Source organism: Lepus europaeus, chromosome 14 (genome assembly GCF_033115175.1).
Source record: "Lepus europaeus isolate LE1 chromosome 14, mLepTim1.pri, whole genome shotgun sequence".
NCBI lineage: Eukaryota > Metazoa > Chordata > Mammalia > Lagomorpha > Leporidae > Lepus > Lepus europaeus.
Window position 1 is genome coordinate 17,334,806 of NC_084840.1, and position 22,610 is coordinate 17,357,415.

The following is a 22,610-nucleotide window of genomic DNA, read 5'->3' on the forward strand; positions in this document are numbered from 1 at the left end:
CAGATGGACAAGGCTTTGTCCTGCCTCCAAGGAGTTCATGGTCTGGGGACTCCTTCCAGCGAGCTTTGTCTAGAGGGTTCGATTTGGCAACCGGTCCTGTCTTGCTCGCTGGGTCTTTCCCACGAGGAGGCCACCAGCCTTGTGACCCGCTGCCTTGGAGGAGGAGAACTGGGTGCCTGGGGGAGGACCCTGTCGTACCCGAGTGTCACGGCACTCCCAGAAGCCAACACAGTGATTTCACAGTTACCGATCGTGTTGTCCCCGTAGCAGTGTGGAGGTGGCAGGGGACAGTGCTTTTCCCGAAGCTCCGATATCTTCCCTTCCTGTCCACGAACTCGGCTTGATCTCCGTCGCCTAGTTCGGGGCCTGGCGATCCGTGCTGGTCGAATGAGTCAGCTGAATGCTCGGGGGAGGGATGCAAAGTCAGCAGCCCCGGCGCTCGTCTGCCCTCCGCGAGCCTCCTCTTGCTCCACCAACTGGGGAGGAGCCCCCAGCCCCCCCTGCTCTGTGGCCAGCCAGGTCCTCTCTGGCCTCCAGGTTCACTGCTTGGGGGTGGGAGGTAGGGTCCTTGAGGGGAGCCCAAGAAGGTCCAAGAGCTTTCTCAGCCTTGGGGCACTTCCTTCCTTGCCCTGCCTGAACTCTGCAGAGAGTCCACATGAAGCTTTGCCCTCATTCTATAGCAGGGACAGAATGTCCCATGATGACTTGCCACCAAGCAGGTGATGGGGACGGCCTTCCTACATCCCAAAGGCCGCGACCCCAAGCAGCTGCTCCTGCTGCCTGTGCCCTGGGACAAGTGTGCAAGTGCCCAGCCTGCGGGTGTCTGTACGTGTGCCCCAGCCCGCTGCTGCTGAGAGCCCCGTGCTGGCCGTAGCCACGGTTGCTGTCCAGGCCAAGCGGTGTCCAGGCTGATGTCGGATCTCTGTTTGGACAACCGAGGGGAGCCGGAGCCGCCGCCGCGGCCGCCACGTGCCCACATGTACAAGGCTGTGTGCAGCAGGACAGGGAAAGGTCGCCCTGGGGTTTACACGGATTCCTTAATTACTTCCACTCTGTGGCATGTTTGAGTGAGCCCTGAGTGGATCTTCTCTCGTCCTAACATCTGTCGCCAGGAGCCAGCCAGAGCCTGCCCCCTGCCTCCTCCTCCTGCTCCGAGGGCTGGCGTGGGGAGAGCACCGGGCCGCGGGGTGACTGGCCTCTGGCTGGCCTCGCTGAGCTCCTCTTCCGCCTGCTTCTCCCTTGTGGAGCTAACTCCATGTTCAAGCTGCAATTATGCTGTGGCTTTGGGAGCGGCGCGAGTGTCCATTTTGGGAACACGTGCAGCGCTGCTGTGCTCTTGCAGGGCAGGAGGGAGCTTTGGGGCCCACACCCTCTGGGAGAGGGGCTCGCACTGGGCCCCCGGCAGTTGCAGGCCAAACTCATATAGGCCGGGATACCAAGGGCTTGGGATTGAACATGAGCAGCTGAGCCTTTCGGGTCACTCAGGTTCCTTCACTCTCCATGGGGAGAGAGGAGAAATGGCTGCTGGCGGTGCATGGGGAGCCAGCAGATGGACTGGGGCCAGCGTCACTGCCCCACGACTCCCCAGACACCAAACTCCCAAAACGCAGCGGTGACCATGGCCTCCGTTTCCTGAGCACCCACTCCATGCTGGGTGTTTTACATGAGGTCCTTCATGAAACCTGGCTCAGCCGTTGGAAGGTGATATTATTATTATTATTATTTATATTAATGGCAGAGTTACAGAGAGAAAGAAGGAGAGAGACGGAGAGAGAGAGGTAGCTTCTATCTGCTGGTTCACTCTCCAGGTGACTGCAATGGCCAGGCTGGGCCAGGCCAAAGCCAGGGGCCAGGAGCTTCATCCAGGTCTCCTACGTGGGTGCAAGGGTCCAAGGACTCGGGCCATCTTCTGTTGCTTTCCCAGGCACATTTGCAGGGAGCATCCGGGACTCGAACTGGCGCTGTATGGGATGCTGGCATTGCAGGTGGCACCTTAACCCCATTACACCATAGCGCTGGCCCCTGGAAGGCTGTATTATCACCCTGCGTGACAGACAAGCAAGCTTAGGCTCAGAGACTTGAGAACACCTGTCTGAGGATACACAGCTGGGGGCCGTGGCAGGCGCTGAGCCCCTGCTTGTCAGAGGCCACATCAGCCTCCTGTTGCCCCCACCCCCGTCTTCCATCTGCCGCGGGTGCTCACTGTGCTAGCTGCCACCCTCCCACCTCGCCTCGGTCTCCTTCAGCCCCTGCCATGCCGTAGGGAAGAAATTGGGGTCAGCTAGCCCTGTTGGCGTCCCCCTCAGCCCCAGCAGGCCCCAGGATGCCACTGGCCTCTCTGTCCCTCCAAGGCTGCGTCATTCCATGCTGAGTTCCCAGCGCTGCCTTCCCTGCCCTCTGGGGACTCCCGGGCCAGGATGAGCCTGAAGTCCCAGCCATCCGTGGAGAGAGAACATGCAAACAATTGACTAGAGACCAGAGCGGGTTCAGGGGCGGATGAAATTAGCCGTGTTTTCAGGGCCCTGTGCGGGTCAGCACCGCTGCAGGCACAGGAGGCGTGGGAGCACGGGGGTGGAGGCTGGGGAGGGGGCATGCGGAGGCCTGCTTGATAAGCAGACCTGGCATCTGGGCCGAGCAGGCGTCCAGGCGCTGAGACGGGAGGTCGCCCTCACCCCAGCGGCAGCAGCGGCCACTCCTGTGCTGTCCCGGGAGCCAGGCACTGGCGCGGCATCTTTGTTCCTCTCAGGATGGAGCGTGACTCTCTGGCCTGCATCACGGCTTTCTCACCTCCCCCTGGGCGGCCCTGGGCAGGCCGTGGGATCACTGTGCACAGGACGGTCACAGGGCTCCTTGAGGATAAAATGCATCAGTGTAGGTAAAGGGCTTAGAAGGGTACCTGGTGCACAGAACTGCTTCGTCCACTTGCCAAAGGAAGTGCTATTATTATTATTCTGTAAAAATGTATGTGTTTACTTGAAAGGCAGAGTGACAGAGAGAGAGAGAGAGATCCTCCATCTGCTGGTTCACTCTTCAAATGGCCGCAGCAGCCAGGGCTGGGCCAAGCCAAAGCCAGGAGCCAGGAACTCCATCTAGGTCTCCCACGTGGGTGCAGGGGCCCAGGGACTTGGGCCATCTTTTGCTGCCTTCCCAGGCCATAGCAGAGAGCTGGATGGGAAGCGGAGCAGCCGGGACTTGAACTGGTGCTGGGATGGTGGCACCAAAGGTGTTTGCTTCCCCTGCTGCGTCACGACACCAGCCCCAAGGAAGTGCTGTTATGGTCACGCCCCCTTTACGGATGAGCAGACTGGCACAGAGAGGTTAAGTGACTTGGCCAAGGTGGTCCAGCCAGGACAGGAACCCAGGCAGCCAGTCTTCAGAAGTCATGACCTCATTGGAGGGGAAGAGGCCTCAAGTGTGGGGGTGCCCGGGGAGGCTGGGGGAGGCAGTGAGTGTCCGGCACGGCAGAGCCCAGCTCTGGCAGGGTCTGCGGAGGCAGAGACCGGGGGGAGTGAGGTCGTCCGAGGTCCCTGCTGCAGGGGCCTGAAGTAGACTCTGGGGGGATCTGGATTCCATTTCTTTGGGGGAGGTTGAGTGGGCAGAAGCTGAGTGACTGCCTCATCCCAGCGTTTCGCTGGGGGCGGGATTTCTCTCCATGCATTGACTTGGGCCCCATAGGAGCCATTTCAGTGGAGAGTCAAGGAAAGCTGTGACGGACAGCCTGGAGCCCCCTCCCCCCAGGGTGTCCCTGCGCTGGGCCCTGCCCAGACTGCTCCTATTCGAGAAGGTGTGTGCGAGGCTGTGCACGGGGCTGAGTGCACACGAGGGCAGACGAGGCCACGCTTCCGTGTTTGGTGCTGCCCTGCGAGACCCGGCTGCGGAGGGACTCACGTTCTGCCCGCCAAGTAGTGCTCCTCTCAGGACAAACCCAGACGTCTACCCTGGGAAGGTTAAGTTGTAGTCTGGACTTGTGCAGTGTGCAGCCTGTGCAGCTGTACATGGTGCCTCTGGAGCATATGTCTCCCATCCCAAAAAGCAGCAGCAGAGTTCCAGCCTCCTGACACACCCTGGGATACAAGCAACAGCGGTCTGGGGGCCCCACCCCTCCCTCTGAGTCCTCCAGGCTAACAAGATGGATGGGTGAGGAAGAGAATCCTAGAGAATTAGCCCCCAACCCAGCACCTGTCTGCGCTGGCCTCGTCTCCCTCCTGGCAGGTCTCCAGGGACGCAGCTCCCCTTGCGGGTTCTCCCTGCGCCCTGGGGCCATGCCACGTCCTGGGGCTAAGGCTGGGGCACACTGCCTGTTGTGGGACATGGGGTTGCAAGATGAGTTTATTTTGCTTTCAGAAAACTTGGAAGCCATGCGTACGAGGGCTCCACAGGGCTTCATGGGAGTGGCTTGGTGGAAAAGGGGGGCGTGGATTTCAGATTCTCTTCACACCACAAGAAACTTGTCTTGAAGTGCCCTCCTCGGGTCGGTAGATGGAGGGTGTGATCCAGGGGCCGGGGAGCGGTCCCAGCCGCGGGAAGTAAACCGTTTGCCAGACTTTGCCACTGCTATACTTCCAGGCTCACGCAGCGTGGCCTCCGGGCCCTGGCTTGGTGGTCTTTGCAGAGGCTGGCGAGCCCCGCTCCTAATGAGAGTCTCCGTGGGGAGGCCAAAGCGGGCTTTATCCCAAGGAGTGCCGGCTCCTGAACCGGTCAAGGCCAAGGCACCAGTGAGTGGACAGAAGCTGGGACACATGGTCCCACCCCCTTAGTAAGAGGATTGGGGTCCCCTGCTGAGAGGCGCTCCCTACGCCATAGCACTGCTTGACAGGCATAGCTCTGGGGGTGACACTGACACAGCAGCCCCCTCTCTAGATGAAGTGCTGCGAGGCCCCAGCCGGAAGGGGTCAAAACCAACTTCCTGTACGTGGTTCCTGCGTGCCGGGTCCTGGGCTTCAGAGGGAGCTGCAGAGAGTCAAAGGCAGGATCCAGGAAGGGTCAGTGAGTGCAGGCCCCCCCCCCTCCAGGGCAGAGAAACGCTCAGCCGAGCCTTCTGTGGGAAAACGCACCCCCTGCACGCACGCTGGGCAGGAGGCAATGAGAGTGTTCTGCTGTGTGCGTGACGGACACCCCAAGGTTGGGGGCCCCCTAGCATGCGCACACAGTCCCTGTGGACGTGGACGGAGAGCAGCCCCAGGCCCGGCCCTGGGGAGACAGGCGCTGTCCAGAGGCGGGGGCCGACCCCCGCGCCCACTGTGGCCTTCCTGAGACAGAATCCGGGCTGCGGGCGGTGGGCAGGAGCTCCGGGACCAAGGCACCGAGATGCCAATAGAGAAGGGGTGTGGCACAGAGACAGGAAGTCTGTTTTCGGGGGGTGGGGCCAGGTTTCTCAGCCCAGCGGCCCTGGTGGCTCTGGCCCCAGTGAGCGAAGCCGTCTCTTCCTCTTGCACTTGTTTCTGATTCTTTGGGTTCCAGAACGGATTTGAGAACCTGGTGGAGGTCACCTGGGGCTCCCCAGACGGGGGGACGTGACCATGCACACAGCATCTGCGTATGTCCGACGGTGGCTTCTGTGAGCACAGGCTCAGCCAGTCTGTTCTGGGTTAGTGGTGTCCACACTGCGTTGGCAAGACAACCTGAGGCCTCCGCCCGTGTTTCTCCTCCTTTGGGGGGGCGTGCTTGGCCCACAGTGAGGTCACAGGGTCTGTTATGGTCCGATTGGTTCTGCCCCAAGGTGGAACGGAGAGTAGGATTACCTTTAAGGTCCCACTTGAGGTTTTGATTCCATGACCTTGAAACAAGCAAGCCTGCGTAGACGGCTGTGGCCTGACCCTAGGTGGGCCCGTGCCCCAGGACACTCACTCACAACAGGCAGTGCGTGTATGCGTGTCCATCCTGCGCTCGGGTGCAGCCTGCCTGCGGCTCCAGAGCCCAGGCCCGTGGTTGCCATGACAACGGAGCTGGGCTGTTCTTGGTCGAAGGGCGCCGTACCTGGGTGGTGCTGAGCTCAGCTGGGGCCCAGTGCACAGTGGCCACCCCAGCCCTGTGTATGGGGCAGTTGCCGTGGCAACACCAGGACAAGCACATGTGGCAAACATCTGGGCCTCTTATCCTGGGCTCCTTATTCGATCTGATTCTAAATGAGTCCAATCTCGGAGCTCCCGCGATTCGGCATTTTCCTCCCGTCTTTCCCTGCTGGAAGCTGCTGAGCAGAGGGAGCAGTCTCCGCCCCGCCCCACCTGGTTTCTGCATGACCAGCTCCAGGGCGGGGAACAGGCATTCTCCCAGCACCCTAAGGCCCCACAGAGTCCCGGGCTTGCTGGGATGTCAGGACCCCAGGACAGAGAGCGAGGTGCTGAGCCAGGAAGGGGCCGTGCTGTGGACCACCAGCTCCCCCATCCCTGCTTGCTCGGTGGAGTCTGTGGCCGGCTCTAATGTGACTGCAGGCCAGAGCCCCCTCACAGCTCGGGGGCAGCAGGTGGGTCAGGCAGGACAGGCGGGACCCTCCTCTCCGCTCTCTGCTCCTCCAAGGCCAGAGCCCAGACTCTCCTGCTGGGGGCTGGGGGTGGGGGCTGCCTCTTGGTATCACATGCAAGGAAGCAAGTCCTTAGAAACAGCTGCGTGCTGACAGCCCGAAGTTCTGGAACGCTGTGAGTCCCAGCAGAGCTGAACTGGGGTTCTGATTCCACCAGGATGTGTCCACGAGAGTCTGTGGCAACAGTTAGGTGCCTGGTAGCCAAATGACCCCCGCCTTCCGTTCAGTAAGCATCAGTGAACCCTGAGTCTTATATGTAGGGCTTGTACAATTTAGCTGCCAGGAGAGGATGTCTCCCTAACATGCAAGCCAGCAGAATGTGACCATACGGCCCCCTGGCCTAAAATCTGCAGGAAGGAAAGGTCAAGGTCAGCATGGGATGTAGTCAGGGAAGGCTTCCTGGAAGAGTGGCCCTGAAAGAAGGAATTGGGTCTGAATTCCTATAAGGAAGTCATTATGAGGAGAAGGGTAGGGCAAAGTAAAGGGGGTAAGGCTGGGGTTAGGCCTGGGGAGCCTCAGAGGGCCAGTTCACCAGGCAGGTGCAGGGCTCAGGTGCTGCAAGTTGGCACCGGCCACCGTAGCAATCAGATGCCTGAGGCAGGGACTGTGCCTCCTGGGAGGCCATGCGGGACCCTGAGTCAGAGATGCAGCCCGGTGCAGGAGACTGGGGAGCTCCGGCCTCGAAGGAGAACGAGGGTCTCTTTGCCGGGAGGTCCCGCACCCCCGCTGTGGAGGAGGAAGGAGAGACCCACACCCCGGGGACCTCTGGGGCTCCCTGCTTGCCTGGTGTTCAGTGCACCTGGCAGGACAAGGAGCACCAGGGCGGCCTCGCTGGCCCTGGACCTCCCTGGGGCCACCTATGGGTCCATGGCAAAAGAGGTGCCGGCCCTTTGCTCCCAGGTCTGGAGCAGGCCCCCAAGTCGCCCTTAGCACAGTGCCTGTTCCCTCCGAAGGGGGGCTCCACGCCCTCTCCCAGCCCGGGAAGCCCTGGCCTCTCTCTGTGGGGACCTTGGGCTCCAGGCTGTGGCGCTGGCTGCTTGCGTGCCTTCTCAGGGCCTCCTCTCTGTCTCCTTCCCTGTGGTGCGCAGGCCGGTCCCTGCCCTGTAGGCATAGATGCTTGGGGAAGCTGTGTCCCAGCGGCTGGGAGCTCTGAGCCATGTGAGCTGTAGTTCAGAATTTCTCGGCGGCTCCACCCTCCTGGGAGCTCCCTGGAGACACTGGGGCCGGAGAGCAGACCAGGGCCGCGCCGCCTGGCTCTACTCCTAGCCTTCGTTCTGTTGATCCTCACTTCCCCCAAACGACAGGAAGACAACAAATCTCTCCTGAGCCGCACATCTGACCTTGAGGCTTCACAACCTCTGAGCTCACGGAGTCTCTGGGGCTGGAGAGGGTGAGCCAGGGACCTGCAGCGCCCACAGACATGTTTTAGCTACCAACACCCTGGCAAAGCAAAGGTGTCTGGGCTGGTAGGAGGCAGACAACCAACCTAGGAGGGCTTCCTGGATGAGGCCCTGGAGGTTTGAGCTAACCAGAGCGATTGTGTTACACTGTTGTATCCACTGTCTCTTTTTCTGCAGACGCTCTGCTCCCCATGGGGACCTGGGCTGTGCGACCCCTTGCCATCTCTCAGAGGTGCAGCAAAATTGTCCCCCGTGCCGCCGAGCAGAGGAGACATTTGGGGCAGGAAGGGTCTCGGCCCTGAATGCCAGGGTCACTTCCCTGAAGGGCCAAGGAGAGGATCAGCTGGCCTCTCGCTGGCCTGGGCCTCAGAAGCGAGAGACCGGATGCCATTGGGGCCCCATTGCATGGGCCTGGCTTGCCTTCCCCACGCCAGCTGCAGTGTCTCTCGCCACGGGGCATTGGCAGGTCACTGCCGTTTACAATCCCCACACATCTGTTCTGAGTCACGCATTCATTCATGTAATCAGTCGTCATTCACCAAATATTTCTGAGAGCCCACTGTGTGCACGGAGCTGGGACGGCATTGGACAAAGCGCCCCACCTCAGGAAGCACCGCGAAGCCAGTGACGAGCGGTGGTTTCCTTTTGTTCTCGCCCACCCCTGTCTGGTGGGTCAGCAGATCCTGCTGGCTTCCAAATATATCCCGGGTCTGACCACTGCTCGGCACCACCACGGTGGCCACTGACTTCCAAGCCACCACCATCACTCCCTGGGTCACTGCAGCTGGCAATTTGCTCTCTTCCACGCAGCCAGAGTGAGCCTTCGGGGGGAAGCAAGGTCATGGGTCCCTGTTGTAAACCTGCCCGCCACTCCCAGCTCCAGGGGACGAAAAGGCTCCCCACTCACTGGCCTCTGTCGCCGTCCGACCTCCTCCCCTGCCAGCGACCCTTCCTTTCTCTCGCCCCCGCTGACCTGGCCATCCTTTGGGTGCACTGGGCACGCTGCCCTGCAGGGCCACTGCTCGCCTAGCCCCTCTGCCTGAGATCCCTGCTCCCCGATCTCTGCTCCCTCTTGAGCTCCGCACAAACCTTGCCTATTTGGTGACGCCTTCTTTGGTCACTCCGTGGGAAGTCGCCCCCCCCCCCCCCCCCGGATATCCCATGGTCCTTTTCCTGGGGTGATGTCCGCCCTGCCCATAGGAACAGAAGCCCATCAGGGACAAGAACCCTGGTCTGTTTCGCTGTCACCCGCATCCTCCAGCACCCACCATCGCTGGACAGGGCAGGTGCCGCGGGGAGCTGTTTGGGTGCAGATGGGGTCCTGTGCTCAGGCACCAGCCACTTCTGCAGCCTCCAGCCCTGTCCTGTGCACACGTTGGTTGCTTGGGAAGCTGCTGGCGAGGGTGGTATGACCAGGCGGAGAAAAGAGCAGAGTTGGGGGGGGAGCTGTCTACAGAGGCAGAGGTGTTGCTGAGCATCTGTTCGGGGTGCGGAAGAGACAGGGATCCAAGCCGGGAAAATGTAAAGAAAGAGCAGTGCATTCGGGGGGCAGGCGACAGCCCCGGCCCTGGCCAGGGAGGGCGGGCAGGACTTGCGGACCGTGTGGCTGGCGTCCTGGCCCTCGCTCTCCAGTCTTGGCTGTGAGCACAGAAATCAGGAAGGCTCTGCCTCCTGCCCTAGCCCTGGAGGGACCCAGCTGTGGACTCGTGGCCCGTGACTCCCTCCCATCAACACGCACCCTGCTAAGGTCACTTTCAAGGTCAACAGGGCAGGGGCAGCCAAGCCCTCCCTCCTACCCTCTTCTGTCTTCCACTGCCCACCCAGCTCTCCTAATCCAACCCACAGACACCCTGGGTCCCATCTGGCCCCGTCTCAGGGGTGTGAGAACGTAAAACCCCACAACAAGCTTTTTCTTGGCTGTACACTTATGTCTTTATCCCTCAAATTGCTTTAAGTTATCAGTCGACAGCTTTGGTCAAATCATTAATCCTGTCTGCACCCCAGAAGCTGCCAGTGCCTTGGCAGAGAGGAGGGTAGGTGCTGAGCCGGCCTTCGGGAAGCTGGGTACCGGGTACCTCCCTGCTTCCAAGCCAGCCTCCTTCTCCGCCTCCCCTTTGGGGGCAGGATCCAGTGCCCACTGCCTGGCCCAGCTTCCCCTCGTGCCCTAGCCCCCACCGGTCACGGCTGAATCTCTCTCTAGTGGACTTTAATGCAGCCCACGGGGAGAACGGCCCGACAGAAGGGGCTCCAGCTGGGTCTGGGTGAAGTGGGACAGGGCAGGACCCTCTCTTTTTAGGAATCACTCAGAAAAATGTCCTGTACATATTGGCTTTATCGACTGATGCTGGAATGGCCGTTGCCACGGCAGCACAGCGCTCCCACTGCAGTGGAGGATGGTGGGAAATTCAGGGGATGTGAAAGGAATCAAAAAAGAGCCAGACAGAGGTGGCAGTAGGGAGCGTCAGAAAGTTCCGGGATGCCAGGGTGACTATTTAAAGGGACCACCACCTGACTATGACCAGACCCTTGAAGCCAGGGTTGAGGAACCTCCTCTTGTGCCCAGAGCCATTTGGGTATTTGTAACAGCACTTGTTGGCCACACAAATTGACCAACTGAGAAATGAGCCTGCTGTAGATTTACTGAATTTGGAGTCCTTGGCAGGGCCAGACCCAGTGATTTTGAGGATGTTCCCACCCCTGCTTTCAAGAATGACCGTGCGAAGGCCAGCGGTTCGGGGGACAAGAGGGGCCACTGGCACCCACGAGGTGCTCACAGAGTGTTTTCCATCCCGTAAACTGGCAGGTGATGTGTCGCACAGGACAGAGCGAGGGGCACTCGGTTCAGACGGTACAGAGTGGCCGGTGCCTGTTTGTGCATAGCCATCTCTCCCTGGCTCCAAACCTGCAGAATTCCAGGAGCTGTTTGCTGAAGGAAGGGAAAGGACTTGGGGTTTGGGGGCTGTGATCCTCGTGAGAGGGGCTACAGAGGAACACGGCGAGGGGGAGGAACCCAGCTGAAGTCCAGGGAAATAGTGAGGGCGGAAGGGAGGCAGGTCAGGTCCTGGAGACAGAGGGCATCCAGCGACAAGAATGCACAGGTGGGCGGGGCACTGAGTGGAGCAGTGTCCCACAGTGCATCTAAAGTATTGAGAGGCGCTAACCCCAGATACGGGTCCTCAGCAGCTGTTAGGGGCTGGATTCAACCAGGGAAGGGGCAGGAGGCTTCGCCTGCAGCATACCCAGCCTGGATGGTAACCAGTTCCTGGTGTTTGCTAAGGAGGGATTGGCAGGTCTGACTGCTCCCGTACAGTTGAACTGGGGGGTGGGGGGTCTTGTGTAAAGCAGAGACCGGTGGGTAAGGATGAGGACCTTAGGAGTGATGGTTTGCGCCTTCATCACCAGTGGGATGGCGAAGAAGCGTGCGGTCATACTTAGGCAGATTTGGCACCCAGGCCGGGGCTGCAGCCCTCGCGTGCGCTGTGATGCTTGTCTGGGTCCCTCCTGGGTGCCCAGAGAGAAAGTCCCACGAGAGGCCTCCTGTGTCGGGCGCTCTCTGTGTCCTGGCCAGCTCTGGCATGGGAGCACAGGCATCCCGTGAGCCAGTTCCATGTTGCTCGGTTTCCTACCAGGAACCACAAGCCCTCCCAGGCCAGTCTGCCCCGGGGCTTCCTGGTGGCTCCTTGCACTCAGCTCCTCTCCTCCACTCCTCTGAGGCAGTGCCTGGTCATTCCTGGCATTAGGACACACTCACCTGTGACGACTGTGTCCTTGCTTGTGACCTTGCTTTGCACAGGTACCGGGTGACTTGCATTTTCTGTCTGGTATTCCCTGCCACACACTGAGTTCCTTGAAGGCAGAATCTCCAAGGCCCGAGCGGGGGTCCACACATCTTAGCACCAGCTCTCCAGTCGGGATCTCTTTGTCCTCAGTACTGCGGGAGCCGCACACTCTCTGGGACCCCTGTCCTGGCAGGTTTTGCAGTACCTGGATCCCGCAAAGGATCATGGGAGGCAGAGTCCTGGGAGAGCTTAAGCGGGGCCGGGGCACAGACCCAGTGTACAGCGCTCAGGCCTCTGAACCCGTTTAACCAATGTAGGTGCAGCACCTGCTCCAGGCAGGGTGTTGAGAGACACAGTTCTGGCCTCTGAGAGCTCCTGCGCCCACAGACACAAGCCCTCTCGCAGCAGGTGCATTGCCATGGTTGGTGCTGGGAGGGAGAGTGTGTGACCCCTGAGGCTCAGACCCCGCAGGTTAGCACGTTCTGGTCGAATGCTTAGGGCTCTGCAGTCTCCCGTGCGTGCATGGGTGTGCGTTCGTGTGTGTCCATCCTGGAGCAGGCTTTGCTCTTGCAGAGTTCCCCTCCACATTGTCCTCACCTCTCCTGGAAGCCTTCTGCTCAGCAAATCTGGCCCTGACCTGAGAGGCTGTGGGCAGGTGTGCAGAGGGGCGGGCCCGGGCCAACTGCTGCCTCCCTCAGTGCTGGCCAGCTCCCTGGGCCTGGGGAGGAGGGGCGGGAGGACATGTGTTTAAACTGCCCTGAAGCCCTGCTTTAGTTCTGACAGGCAAGGCTCAGGGCTGAGCCCCTGGTTCTCCCGGGGCTGGCACCCGCACCGTAACACCACAATCACTGTGAGATGGTGGAATCGGAGGGTGCAGTGACTTTGACAAGGTCACACAGGCAATTGGAACGGGAGCTGTTTCCCAGGAGTAGTCTTTCCTCCCGTGCCCGCAGCCCCCTCCTCTCGCCAAGCCACCCCTGTCCTACCCTGTATCCCCTACCTCCTGGGCTCAGGAGGGCCACCTGGTGCCCCAGAAATTGAAGTCAGCTAGGGTTGGAGTTTCCTGGGGGTAAGAACTCCATGATGGTTTGGGGTGGGGGAGGGGCGCAGATCTAGCAACCTGGGTATCCCTTCCCCGCCCACTTTCCAGTCTCTCTCCCAGGCTGCAAGGGATGCTGGAACCGTGCCCTCTCAGGCCCTTTTACCTGCACCCCAGGTCTGCTCAGCCGAGCCTTTTTCCTGGACTCGGCAGGGGGCCGCCCGTGTCCTCTGAGAGCTTGCCCCATCTGCTGGACAGCTTGGAGAAAAAAAAAAAAAAAAACAAAACGGGTGGGACCCTTTCTCTCCTCCTACCCCCACCACCCGCCACCGAAGCTGGGCTCGAAGATACCTCCCCTCGCGAGCCAGAAATAGACACAGCTCTCTCCCCACCTCCGCCCCTCGCGCACACTCCTCCCCTCCTCCTGTGCGCTCCCGCCTTCCCTCCCCGCCTGCCGCGGCTCCGAGCTGCAGCCCGCAGCCTCCACCCGAGCAGGCGGCGAGGGCGCTGCCCTGCGCGGTACGCTGCCCGCGGACCGCCGGGCGGGCTCGGGGCCGGGATCCGGGCGCCCCGCACCTCCGGGCTTCCACGGGGCCGCGGGGCTTCCTTGCTGCCTTTGACTGATTTCTAAATTTTAATTTGTGTTCTCTCCGCCCCGCCCCTTTCCCCCCGACCCCGCCCCATCGCTCCGCGGCTTGCTCGCTCTTCCCTGTTCCCCGGCTTCCTTCCTCGCGTCTCTTTCCCCTGCGTCCCCGGCTCGCCTCCCCCTCCTCCCGTGCTCCCTCCTCCTGCTCGCCCCTTCTTCCCCCGGTTCTTCCGTCCTTTCTCTCCCCCGCCCCCTCCTCCCCGCGCCCCCGCCCCCGCCCCCTCCCCCGGTGCCTGCAGACGCGCGGATCGTCCATGCGCTCCTCGCGGGCAGAATGCTGGGCAGCGGCGTCAAGAGCGCGCAGCCCGAGGTGGAGCTGAGCGGCGGCGGCGGCGGCGACGAGGGCGCGGACGAGGCGCGGGGCGCGGGCAGGAAGGCGGCCGCGGCGGACGGCAGAGGCATGCTGCCCAAGCGCGCCAAGGCGCCCGGCGGCGGCGGCGGCATGGCCAAGACGAGCGCGGCCGAGCTGAAGGTCTTCAAGTCCGGCAGTGTGGACAGCCGTGTCCCCGGCGGGCCGCCGGCCTCCAACCTGCGCAAGCAGAAGTCGCTCACCAACCTCTCGTTCCTCACCGACTCCGAGAAGAAGCTGCAGCTGTGTGAGCCCGCATGGAGCGACGACATGGCCAAGGCGCCCAAGGGTTTGGGCAAGCTGGGCTCCAAGGGCCGCGACGCTCCGCTGATGTCCAAGACGCTGTCCAAGTCAGAGCACTCGCTCTTCCAGGCCAAGGGCGCCCCGGCGGGCGGCGCCAAGACCCCCCTGGCCCCGCTCGCGCCCAGCCTGGGAAAGCCGAGCCGGATCCCGCGCGGACCCTACGCAGAGGTCAAGCCGCTCAGCAAGGCGCCGGAGGCGGCCGTGAGCGACGACGGCAAGTCGGACGACGAGCTGCTTTCTAGCAAGGCCAAGGCGCAAAAGGGCTCGGGGCCGGTGCCCTCCGCGAAGGGCCAGGAGGAGCGCGCTTTCCTCAAGGTGGACCCTGAGCTCGTGGTCACGGTGCTGGGCGACCTGGAACAGCTGCTCTTCAGCCAGATGTTGGGTGAGTCCTGCTGCCCCGCCCCACCCCGCCCTGGGCTTTCTCAGCTGCTGGGGTAGGCGCCGGGAAGCGCGGCTCCCCCTCTCACCACTGTCCAGATCCAGGGACAGGGTGGGAGCGGCGTGGAGCCCAGAGGTGTTCCTGGGGGCCTGGGTCGCGGCTCCACCCTGGTCTCCTGGAGGGGAGGCGGCACCAGTGGCTGGGGGTCCTAGGTTCTCAGGCCGATCGATCGCCCTCAGCCTCCTTGAATTTCAAAGCCCAGAATCCTGAGATGGCAAAAAAAAATCTGGGCCGGTGGAGCCCTCTGTGATGGTGTGGTCTGGGCTGGCCCGGAGCGCCCAGCGCTGCGAGGGGAGTGTCCGGCCAGAGCCCAGATAGACACAGATGTGAGGACAGTAGATGTGTGGCTGGCGGGCCCGCAGTGCCGCTGAGGCCCCACTTCCTCTGCGGATCCCGGGGGGCAGTGCGGGGCGGATTTCCCGGGTGTGTGGGTTCTGGCAAGGAGCCCTGGCTGGGGCCAGGGGCGGGCCAGCAGCCAGCTGCACGCATCTGGACGCCCTCCTCCACCTCAGCCCCTGTCTCTCCCACCCCCAGGATTTCTGGGACGTGTGGAAAGGTCTGGGCCTTTGCACTGAGACTCCCGGAGGACCGGGAAGCCTTTGCCCCTTGGCTGATGGAAACCGAGCAGGCGGGAAGGGAGGGACAAAGCTCGCTCCAGGCGGAGGAAGCACGGAGAGCTGCTCCATTGTTCTCCGGGCCTGAGGAGTGTGTGCTGAAAGCCGGGAGCGGCCTTGGGACTGTGCTGACTTTCCATGGAGAGGGTCTGCCCCCCACCCCGCACCTCCCGCAGAGGTCTGGACCCGAGATGTCCTGCACTCAAGGCTGTGGGGCCCGGGCGCCTTACAGCCGCGGTGCTGGACCGCGATGGGACCGCTGCGAGGCCGGAACCTGGCGAGCCCACGGCTGCGCGGACTTGTTGCGGGACAGGGCTGGGATGTGGGTCCTCTGGCTCAGGCGCCTGGGGACCCGAGCCTTGCGGGTACCTGGCTGGCTGGGGGCTGGGGAGGGGCGTGTCTGTGAGCGTGTGAAGGGGCGGGGCCGAGCGAGGGGCTGTGGGCCAAGCAGCTGGCGAGTGGGCAAAGCAGGGAGAGCTGGTTTTGCGGCCCTGGAGAAGGCGAAGCCGGATGGAGTGCGATTCGGAGACTGAATCTGTGTGTAGGGAGCTGTGGGGGCAGCCAGGAGGCTGGAGATGGGCAAAGGGGGAGAGCTGCCTTTTCTCCCTGGAGCCCTCCTGAGAGCCCCCACCTTGGCAGGCCAGTGGGGGTGGGGCAGTGAGCACAGAAGCTGTCCACAGGCAGCCTCATTGGCAAAGACGCCAGGGGTATGTGCTGGGCCCTGCCGCTGGAGGGGCTTACAGTCTAATGGGCGTAAGACAGACTGGAAGGAGGACTGTGGAGAAAACGCAACGGGACCTGTGATGGGGCTGGGAGGGGAGCCTCCCTTAGGTGTCTCCCTGGGATGGAGGCACAGGGAGGAGGCACCAGGCAGGCTGAGGACTGAAGGGAGGGTGGGGAAGGAAAGGGTCTTCGCCTTGCCCTGGGGAGGGTAGCAGGAGACAGACCTAGCTGACTTAGCTGGCCTGGGCCTCCCGGGTCCGGGAAGCCCCAACATGGCCCGGAGAGCTGTCCTTGCAGGTCCTCCTGACTGCCTCTCCAAAGGTGGTCGCCGCAGAAACCCTGACCAGTAGCCGGGAACTGGCTGGGGGGCGGGGGCGGCTGAGCTCTGGCCCCCTGTTCCTGCCCAGCAGTTGTCGCTGGCAAAGCACACCCACACCAGTGCCCCTCTGCTCCCTGGAAGGAGAGGACAGAGTGCCTGCTTTGCTTTCCAGGTGGGGAAGTGCAGGATCCAAGGGGTTGAGGGACAGCAGGCGCTGGCTCAAGTGGTTGGGTCCCTGCCACCCTTGTGGGAGACTTGGATTGAGTTCCTGGCTTTGGGCTTCAGCCTGGCTCAGCACTGGCTTTTGCAGGCATCATGGGAGTGAACCTGCTCATGGGAGTGTTTCTCTCTCTGTCTGTCTTTCTAACAACAACAACAAAAAAATTGAGAGAGGTCACTGAGGACCTAAAGCCATCTCTGTGTTGGTGGCGGAAGTCGCAGCTCCTAGGAGACCTGATGGTCAGCAGGTGAGGGACCTGACCAAGGGCAGGGGTCAGCAGAGCTGCTCTGATGTCCCCTCCAAAGGGCTGAGCCTCTGCTCCCTGGGGGAGGGAGAAGGGTGGGCAGTCTGCCAGGCGTGGTGGACTCCGTCCAGCTGAAAGGGCCGAAGGCAGGCGGTGGTGGGGAGGGCGGGGTCAGGCCCTGGAAGGGCAGTGCTTGGCATCCACTTGGTCTCTGGGGAGCTGGGCCCTTCCAGGCCAGGCTTTTCGCCTGTGTGCAGGTGGAGGTGAGGGGCAGAAGGGGACACTGGAGCAGCTCTGTCTCCCGGGGCCTGGGAGGGTGTCCAGGGCTCAGGGCAGGCCCCCGGGAGACTGCAGGGTGGCTGGAGGGGAGAGGATGGCTGGCTTGCCATCTCAGGATGGGGGCTGAAGACACTAGGTGTTGGCCTGCTCTGTGAGCCCGGGGTCAGGTTACTCTTGCTCCCTGGTACCGTTTCAAGCCCAAGAAACTGCCAAGACCCAGTTTCTGAGGGGGTGGGTGGGTAACGCAGCCCCAAACAGGAACTTTCTGGAATAAGAAGGGAGAACGGAAGACCTGTCATCCCCTTCCCAGAAACCAGCTGGGGCCCAGATGGCTGGGCCGGCTCCCTGTCCCTTCTCTAACCTTGGATAAGGAGGGCCCCACTGGAGGACCCTAGGAGCTTGGAAGTCTGTGGGATAGGACACCAGGGAAACGGGCCAGTTCCAGGAATCCCAGGCGGGAGAGGAAGACCGCCGGGTCCCTGCTTGGCCTGCGTCTGGCGTGGGGCCGGTGGCCGCCTTCCCGGTGCAGAAGTCCTAATCTCTATGACCTCCTCTGTGGCTACTTCCCTGTTTGTGAACAGAAGGGTCCCTGGCACGGCCCGTTCCTACCCTTAGGAATGGGCTGTGTGCATACTTAAGATAATTAAACCTTGAGAATGTCCCAGATGGCTAAAAGAGGGCCTATATAGATGCAGAGCAATGAGAAACCACACTAGTATCCCAGACCACACACAATCTTCCTCTTCATTGACCCCAGCTGGGCCTGGGGATCTCAACCAAAACCAGTTTGCCGATGCCCTAAGATGTTCACTTTCCCCTCTGCAATCCTCCAGGGAAAAGGCACTAAGCTCTTCCCCAGGCCAGGGTGAGGAAGAGCCCAGGAGCTTGGGGTTCCTAGTCCCGCCTCTTGAAGGTGTCTGTACCCACGTGAGCGGTTGCCATGACGACAGTAGCGCAGCCCAGCCGCATAGAAAGGAGGCGAGAAGGCAGGAAGCTGTGCAGGGCTAAGCCAGTCGGCTGCTGTGTGGTTCTGTGGAGTGTAGAATGGGTGCTCTGGGATGATTTGAATAGGGGACAAGGAGGTGGCCTCACAAGTGCCTTCTTATCCATGGGTGCGAGGTTAGGGGAGAGAAGATCCTGGAGGAGATGGGTGCTGGGTGCAAGCTCCCTCAGCACCTGATGTCCGAGGTTCCAGACCCACTGTCCCTGGGCCTTCCAGGGGTTCCCCGAGGGCTGGCAGGAGAATGAGGACAAAGGTCACGTCTGCCTTTCCCCTGGGCAGGATGCTCGTGGAGTCACAGGCTGAAGGAAGGGCCGTGGCAAGGTGTGGGGGCCTGCAGGTGCATGTGGTGCGTGGAGAAGGAACTGGCACGGGACCTTGGCTGGGAGGCCGCCCGGCTTCCTCAGGTCATCGCTCGCTCCGTGGGCAGAATGTTTGCTTCCAAGGCTTGGCTCCTGCCAGGTCCTGCTTCTCTCGGCTGGACCTCGCCCTGGCGGGCACAGCTGTTCTCCTCCCAAGGCTGCCCGGCTGAGCTGCTGGGAGTGACACACGGGTGGGTCAGTTGGTCTCCCTGGCAGTTCCCTGCTCTGGGGAGAAGGTGTGGGTACCACAGCAGCCCCAGAGCTTCTGCAGTTCCCCGGAGCATAAACTAGCCCAGGGAGCTGTCTTACCATCACTTTTGGCTCCAGCCCCAGGCCATGGGCCTGGATTGAATGGGTACCAGGAACGCTGGGGGCCAGCGTCCCTCTTGTTCCTCTTCTTCCCACTTTTCTCTGCCCAGACTGCCCCTGCTGTTCCAACCAGCACCCCCACACACACACCCCGTTCCCAGGGTCCTTCCCTGGCTGCTGAGTTTCATCACACACACCTCAGAGCCCCTGGCCCTGCAGGCTGCTCCGCGGGTCACAGGGTCTCCCAGTCCTGCGCCGAGTGGGTGACAGACGCTGCAGTCCCGGCCCAGCCCGGGGCACAGAAGGTGCTTCCTTCTACAGGGCACGCCGCCTCCCTCAGCTTTCCCCAGATCTCCCAGATCCCTGGAGTGGAAACTGAGTAGTCGAGCCTCCCACCCAAACTGCAATTAATCTCTCTGCAGCGGCATGGGCAAGTGGGTGTTGTATTTACACACTCCTAGTGACACGGGGCTCGCCACCTTATTTTCTTGGAAAGCTCTCGTTATTAGAAAGATCTTTTTTGTTTCTGTTGAGCTAAGATTCTGTCTTCGGAGGGTTTGCCCCTGTGGGTCCAGGTTTGCTCTCTGGATCCCCACGGATCAGGCTAGCCTGCCTCTCATCAATTTCTTAGGCTTTTTTTTTTTTTCTTTTTAAAATAAATTTGTTTTATTTATTTGAAAGAGTTACAGAGAGGTAGAGACAGAGAGAAGTCTCCCATTCGCTGGTTCACTCCCCACATGGCTGCATTGGCTGGAGCTGAGCTGATCCAAAGCCAGGAACCAGGAGCTTCTTTGAGGTCTCCCACATGGGTGCAGGGGCCCAAGGACTTGGGCCATCCTCCACTGCTTTCTCAGAAGCATTAGCAGGGAGCTGGGTCAGAAGTGAAGCAGCTGGGACTCGAACCAGTGCCCACATGGGATGCCGGCACTGCAGGCTGGGGCTTTAACTCACTGTACCACGACGCCAGCCCCCAATTTCTTAGTTTTGAGGTCAGACACCCCTCCGTGCTCTGTCTTTTCTTTCTCCCTTTGCAGACTTGTTTTATTTTTCTTCCACTTGTCTTTCCTTCTGGAGTAGACCTGATGGGGGAGAACCCTGACATGTGCGCCCTGATTCCGGCCTGGACCCTGCCTCCCGCCTCCTCCTAGTGTCTGTCCCTTGGCATGACTCCCTGCAGGGGGCCCCCAGCACCTGGCTGTGATTTCTCCTGGCCGCAGCTTTCTCCCTCTCCTGGAAGCCTGGCCCTAGCCAGCTGGGGAAATGGACGCCACCTGTTTCTCATTTGCACTGGCTGACCTCCTCCCACACCCTGTGTGGATTGCCCCGGTGTGTTTGATGTCCCTGGGGCCTGCAGCCTTGTCTCTCGGGCACAGAAAAGTTTGCCGCTGGGTCGGCCCTGAGGCAGGCACCACCTCCCACACCTCCACTTCTCGGGCCCGGGCCTCTTGGGTTCGGTTCTGCCTGGTTCAGTGAACACAGAGCCGTGCTCCCGTCTGGCCAGCAGAGACCAGGGCGCAGACTGGGCAGATGTCCCAGGGACCGTTTCTGGCTCCTTGCTGGAGGCAGAAGCAGAGCTGAGCCAAGGATGTGCCCAGCGCGCTGTCCAGCGTGGGCGCAGCAGTGTGTGCCTGTGCCCAATGGGGTGGGCCAGGTGCTTTCTTGTTGTATCAGTGCCTTTGTTCTCTGTGGCATGGGGGGTACAGATGACAGAGGGGAGAAGCTCCCGCTGTTAGGGCAGACTGAGGTCTCCAGAGTCCCGAGGCCCATGCTGGTGCCGAGGCAGGGATGGGAAGGCGCGGACCACAGCCCAGCAGGTTCACCGTACCAGGGCTTTGGCCCCAGCGAGCTCCAGGCTGTGGTCGCCTCGCTGTTGTGCATCTGTTTGACACACAGCTCTTCTCCAGCTCGGCTCCAGCCAGACCTCAGGGAGGCAGCCAGGGCAGCCTTGGCCGAGTCCTCCTGGAATCTATTTTCGACAACTCAATGATACATTTCGGGGCCACAGCTGGCCGTGGGCGGGCCCTCCAGAGTCTTTACTGGCAGCCGCTCTCACTCTGGCTTCTTGGGGTGCTGTGAGTGAGGGACATGGGAATCAGGAGCAAGGGTAGACCCGGGCCTTGCTGGGCTGCGCACACCCCTGGTGTTGGTCCCCGTGCAATTGCAGAGTTGTCTGGAAGCTTCTCTGTTCAGGATGGTCTGGTCTGGGAGGTGGCGTGTTGCAAGCTCCGAGTGCTTGCACAGAGTACCAGGATTGTAAGCCGTGCCCTTGGCCCAGTAGGAAGATGGTGGAGGTTGAGAGCAAGACTTAGGTGAACGTGGCGGGAGGTATTGGCTTGATGGGCTCCATGATATGGCACACACGCCTAGAGGGTGGGTGATGTTGGTGGCAGGGTGTGAACACGGGTGTGCAAGTGTTCCCGTGGGTCAGCACGCCCTTAAACACGCCAGCCTCTTGCACACACACACGTACTGAAGGTGTGCGTCTGTGTGTCTGTGTGTGTATACAAAAGCTGGGCAGGTTTGGAAGCCGGAAATACGACCAGAGTAGAACCAGGGTGCTGATCCCTCCCCAGAGGCAGGACACCGGCTCCCTTCACCCTCAGCGGCCTGCTGCACAGCCTTTCTCCTTTATAAGAGTCTGGCGGTGGCCCAGGAGGCCCCGCGTTCTCTCCCCAGGATCCCTGAGCTGCCACAGGGCCTAGGAGCCACCCCTGGGGTGCTCTGACTCTTCAGGGGGAAACGGATTGAAAATACAGTAACCCACCAATAATCACCCACGTTGCCAATCGCTTGGTCTGTGACAGGCACTGCGCCTGTTCCCTGTCACTGAATGTCCGTAACCCGGTGATCCTGGGGCTTACAAATGAGGACACGGAGGCACTGAAACACAGGACGGCCGCCCAAAGCCAGGAAAGCAAGTGAGCGAGCAGAACCAGGGTTTGCACCTGCGCCCTCTGATGCGCTGCTTTCGGGAGCCTCAGGATGCCCAAACGCCGACTGGGCTTCTGTTGAATTCGGGAGCAGCTTGTCGGGTGATCAGTGTGGGCCGTGCCGTGTTCCCGAGATGGGCACTCTGCTGGTTTCTGACCAGCTCAGTGAGGAGAGAAGAATCCTAGGGTGTCCCAGGCTGAAGGTGTGAAGAGGCTAGAAAGTGCCAGGGCCGCTGCCACCGCCACGCAGGGCAAGGCCGACATCTGTGTGCAGGGTGGGAGGGGAGAGGCCGCTCCCCGGGAGCGATGTGGATTTGAAGGGAGCGGTTCTGGCAGCAGAGCTGGTGGGGGGGGACTGGAAAGGAAGGGGGGAGGGTATGGGGCTCGAGGGCGCTGTGGTGAGGGGGTCTGTCCAGGCTGGGAGAGGCAGTGAAAGGCCAGCGGAGACTGGGAAAGCAGGGTGGGGTGGGACATGGCTCGTGGGGACGCAGTGGCCTGCGGCAGACGTTTGGGTGGAGAAGCACACCCTGGTTTGCCCCAGAGGGTCCTGTCTGCTGGTCCTTGCAGGGTTGCCCATGTGCTGCCACGTTGCTATCCTAGCCCCTGCGGTGTCTGCCCTGGGGGAGCCAGCGAGAGGCTTCTGGGCCCAGGGGTTGTCGCTCCCATCAGCAGCAGCTCTGCATGGGCCCCACTGCCGAGGTGCAGGGATCAGGGCTTCACAGCCCCAGCCCCGGGGACTGCCCCCCCAGAGGCAGGCCCACCCCCTACAGCAAAGCACGAACCAGTCGTGCATCACCAAACCAAGACCTCAAACCAAGCTGGGACTAGGTGGCGTTTTCCAAATGGGTGTCTTTCAGGCGTAAGTAGGGTAAGGTGCCCATCTTGCTTGTTCAATCCAAGAAGCCTTCCTGGAGGAGCTGGAAGTTGGACAGCTATTTAAAGAAATCAGAAACACTTGACATAAGGAGAGAAGGCATCCCAGTCATCCAGTTTTGTTTCAATGAAGGTAGAAGAAACAGGGTGGTCCTTCAGGGAGTGAAGGAAGCAGGCAGGCCTCGGGTTGGAGGTCCACGGGGGTCAGGGTGTCGCTTACCTTAAACCCGAGTCTTTGTCTTCCTCTAGTCCTTTGGGATGC

At 61.3% G+C, this 22,610-nt stretch overlaps 1 protein-coding gene across 3 annotated transcripts in view; it reads left to right on the forward strand.

The window, feature by feature from the left end:
- The window catches only part of NAV1 (neuron navigator 1), a 228,814-nt gene that overhangs the window by 68,763 nt on the left and 137,441 nt on the right, over positions 1-22,610 (forward strand). For 2 of the 3 annotated variants that reach the window (XM_062211580.1, XM_062211581.1), the window contains exon 4: positions 13,624-14,418. The exons of the other annotated variant lie outside the window; for it this stretch is intronic. In XM_062211580.1, coding sequence (XP_062067564.1) covers positions 13,624-14,418 — 795 coding nt within the window. The remainder of the gene's footprint in view (positions 1-13,623; positions 14,419-22,610) is intronic. 3 annotated transcript variants of the gene reach the window in all.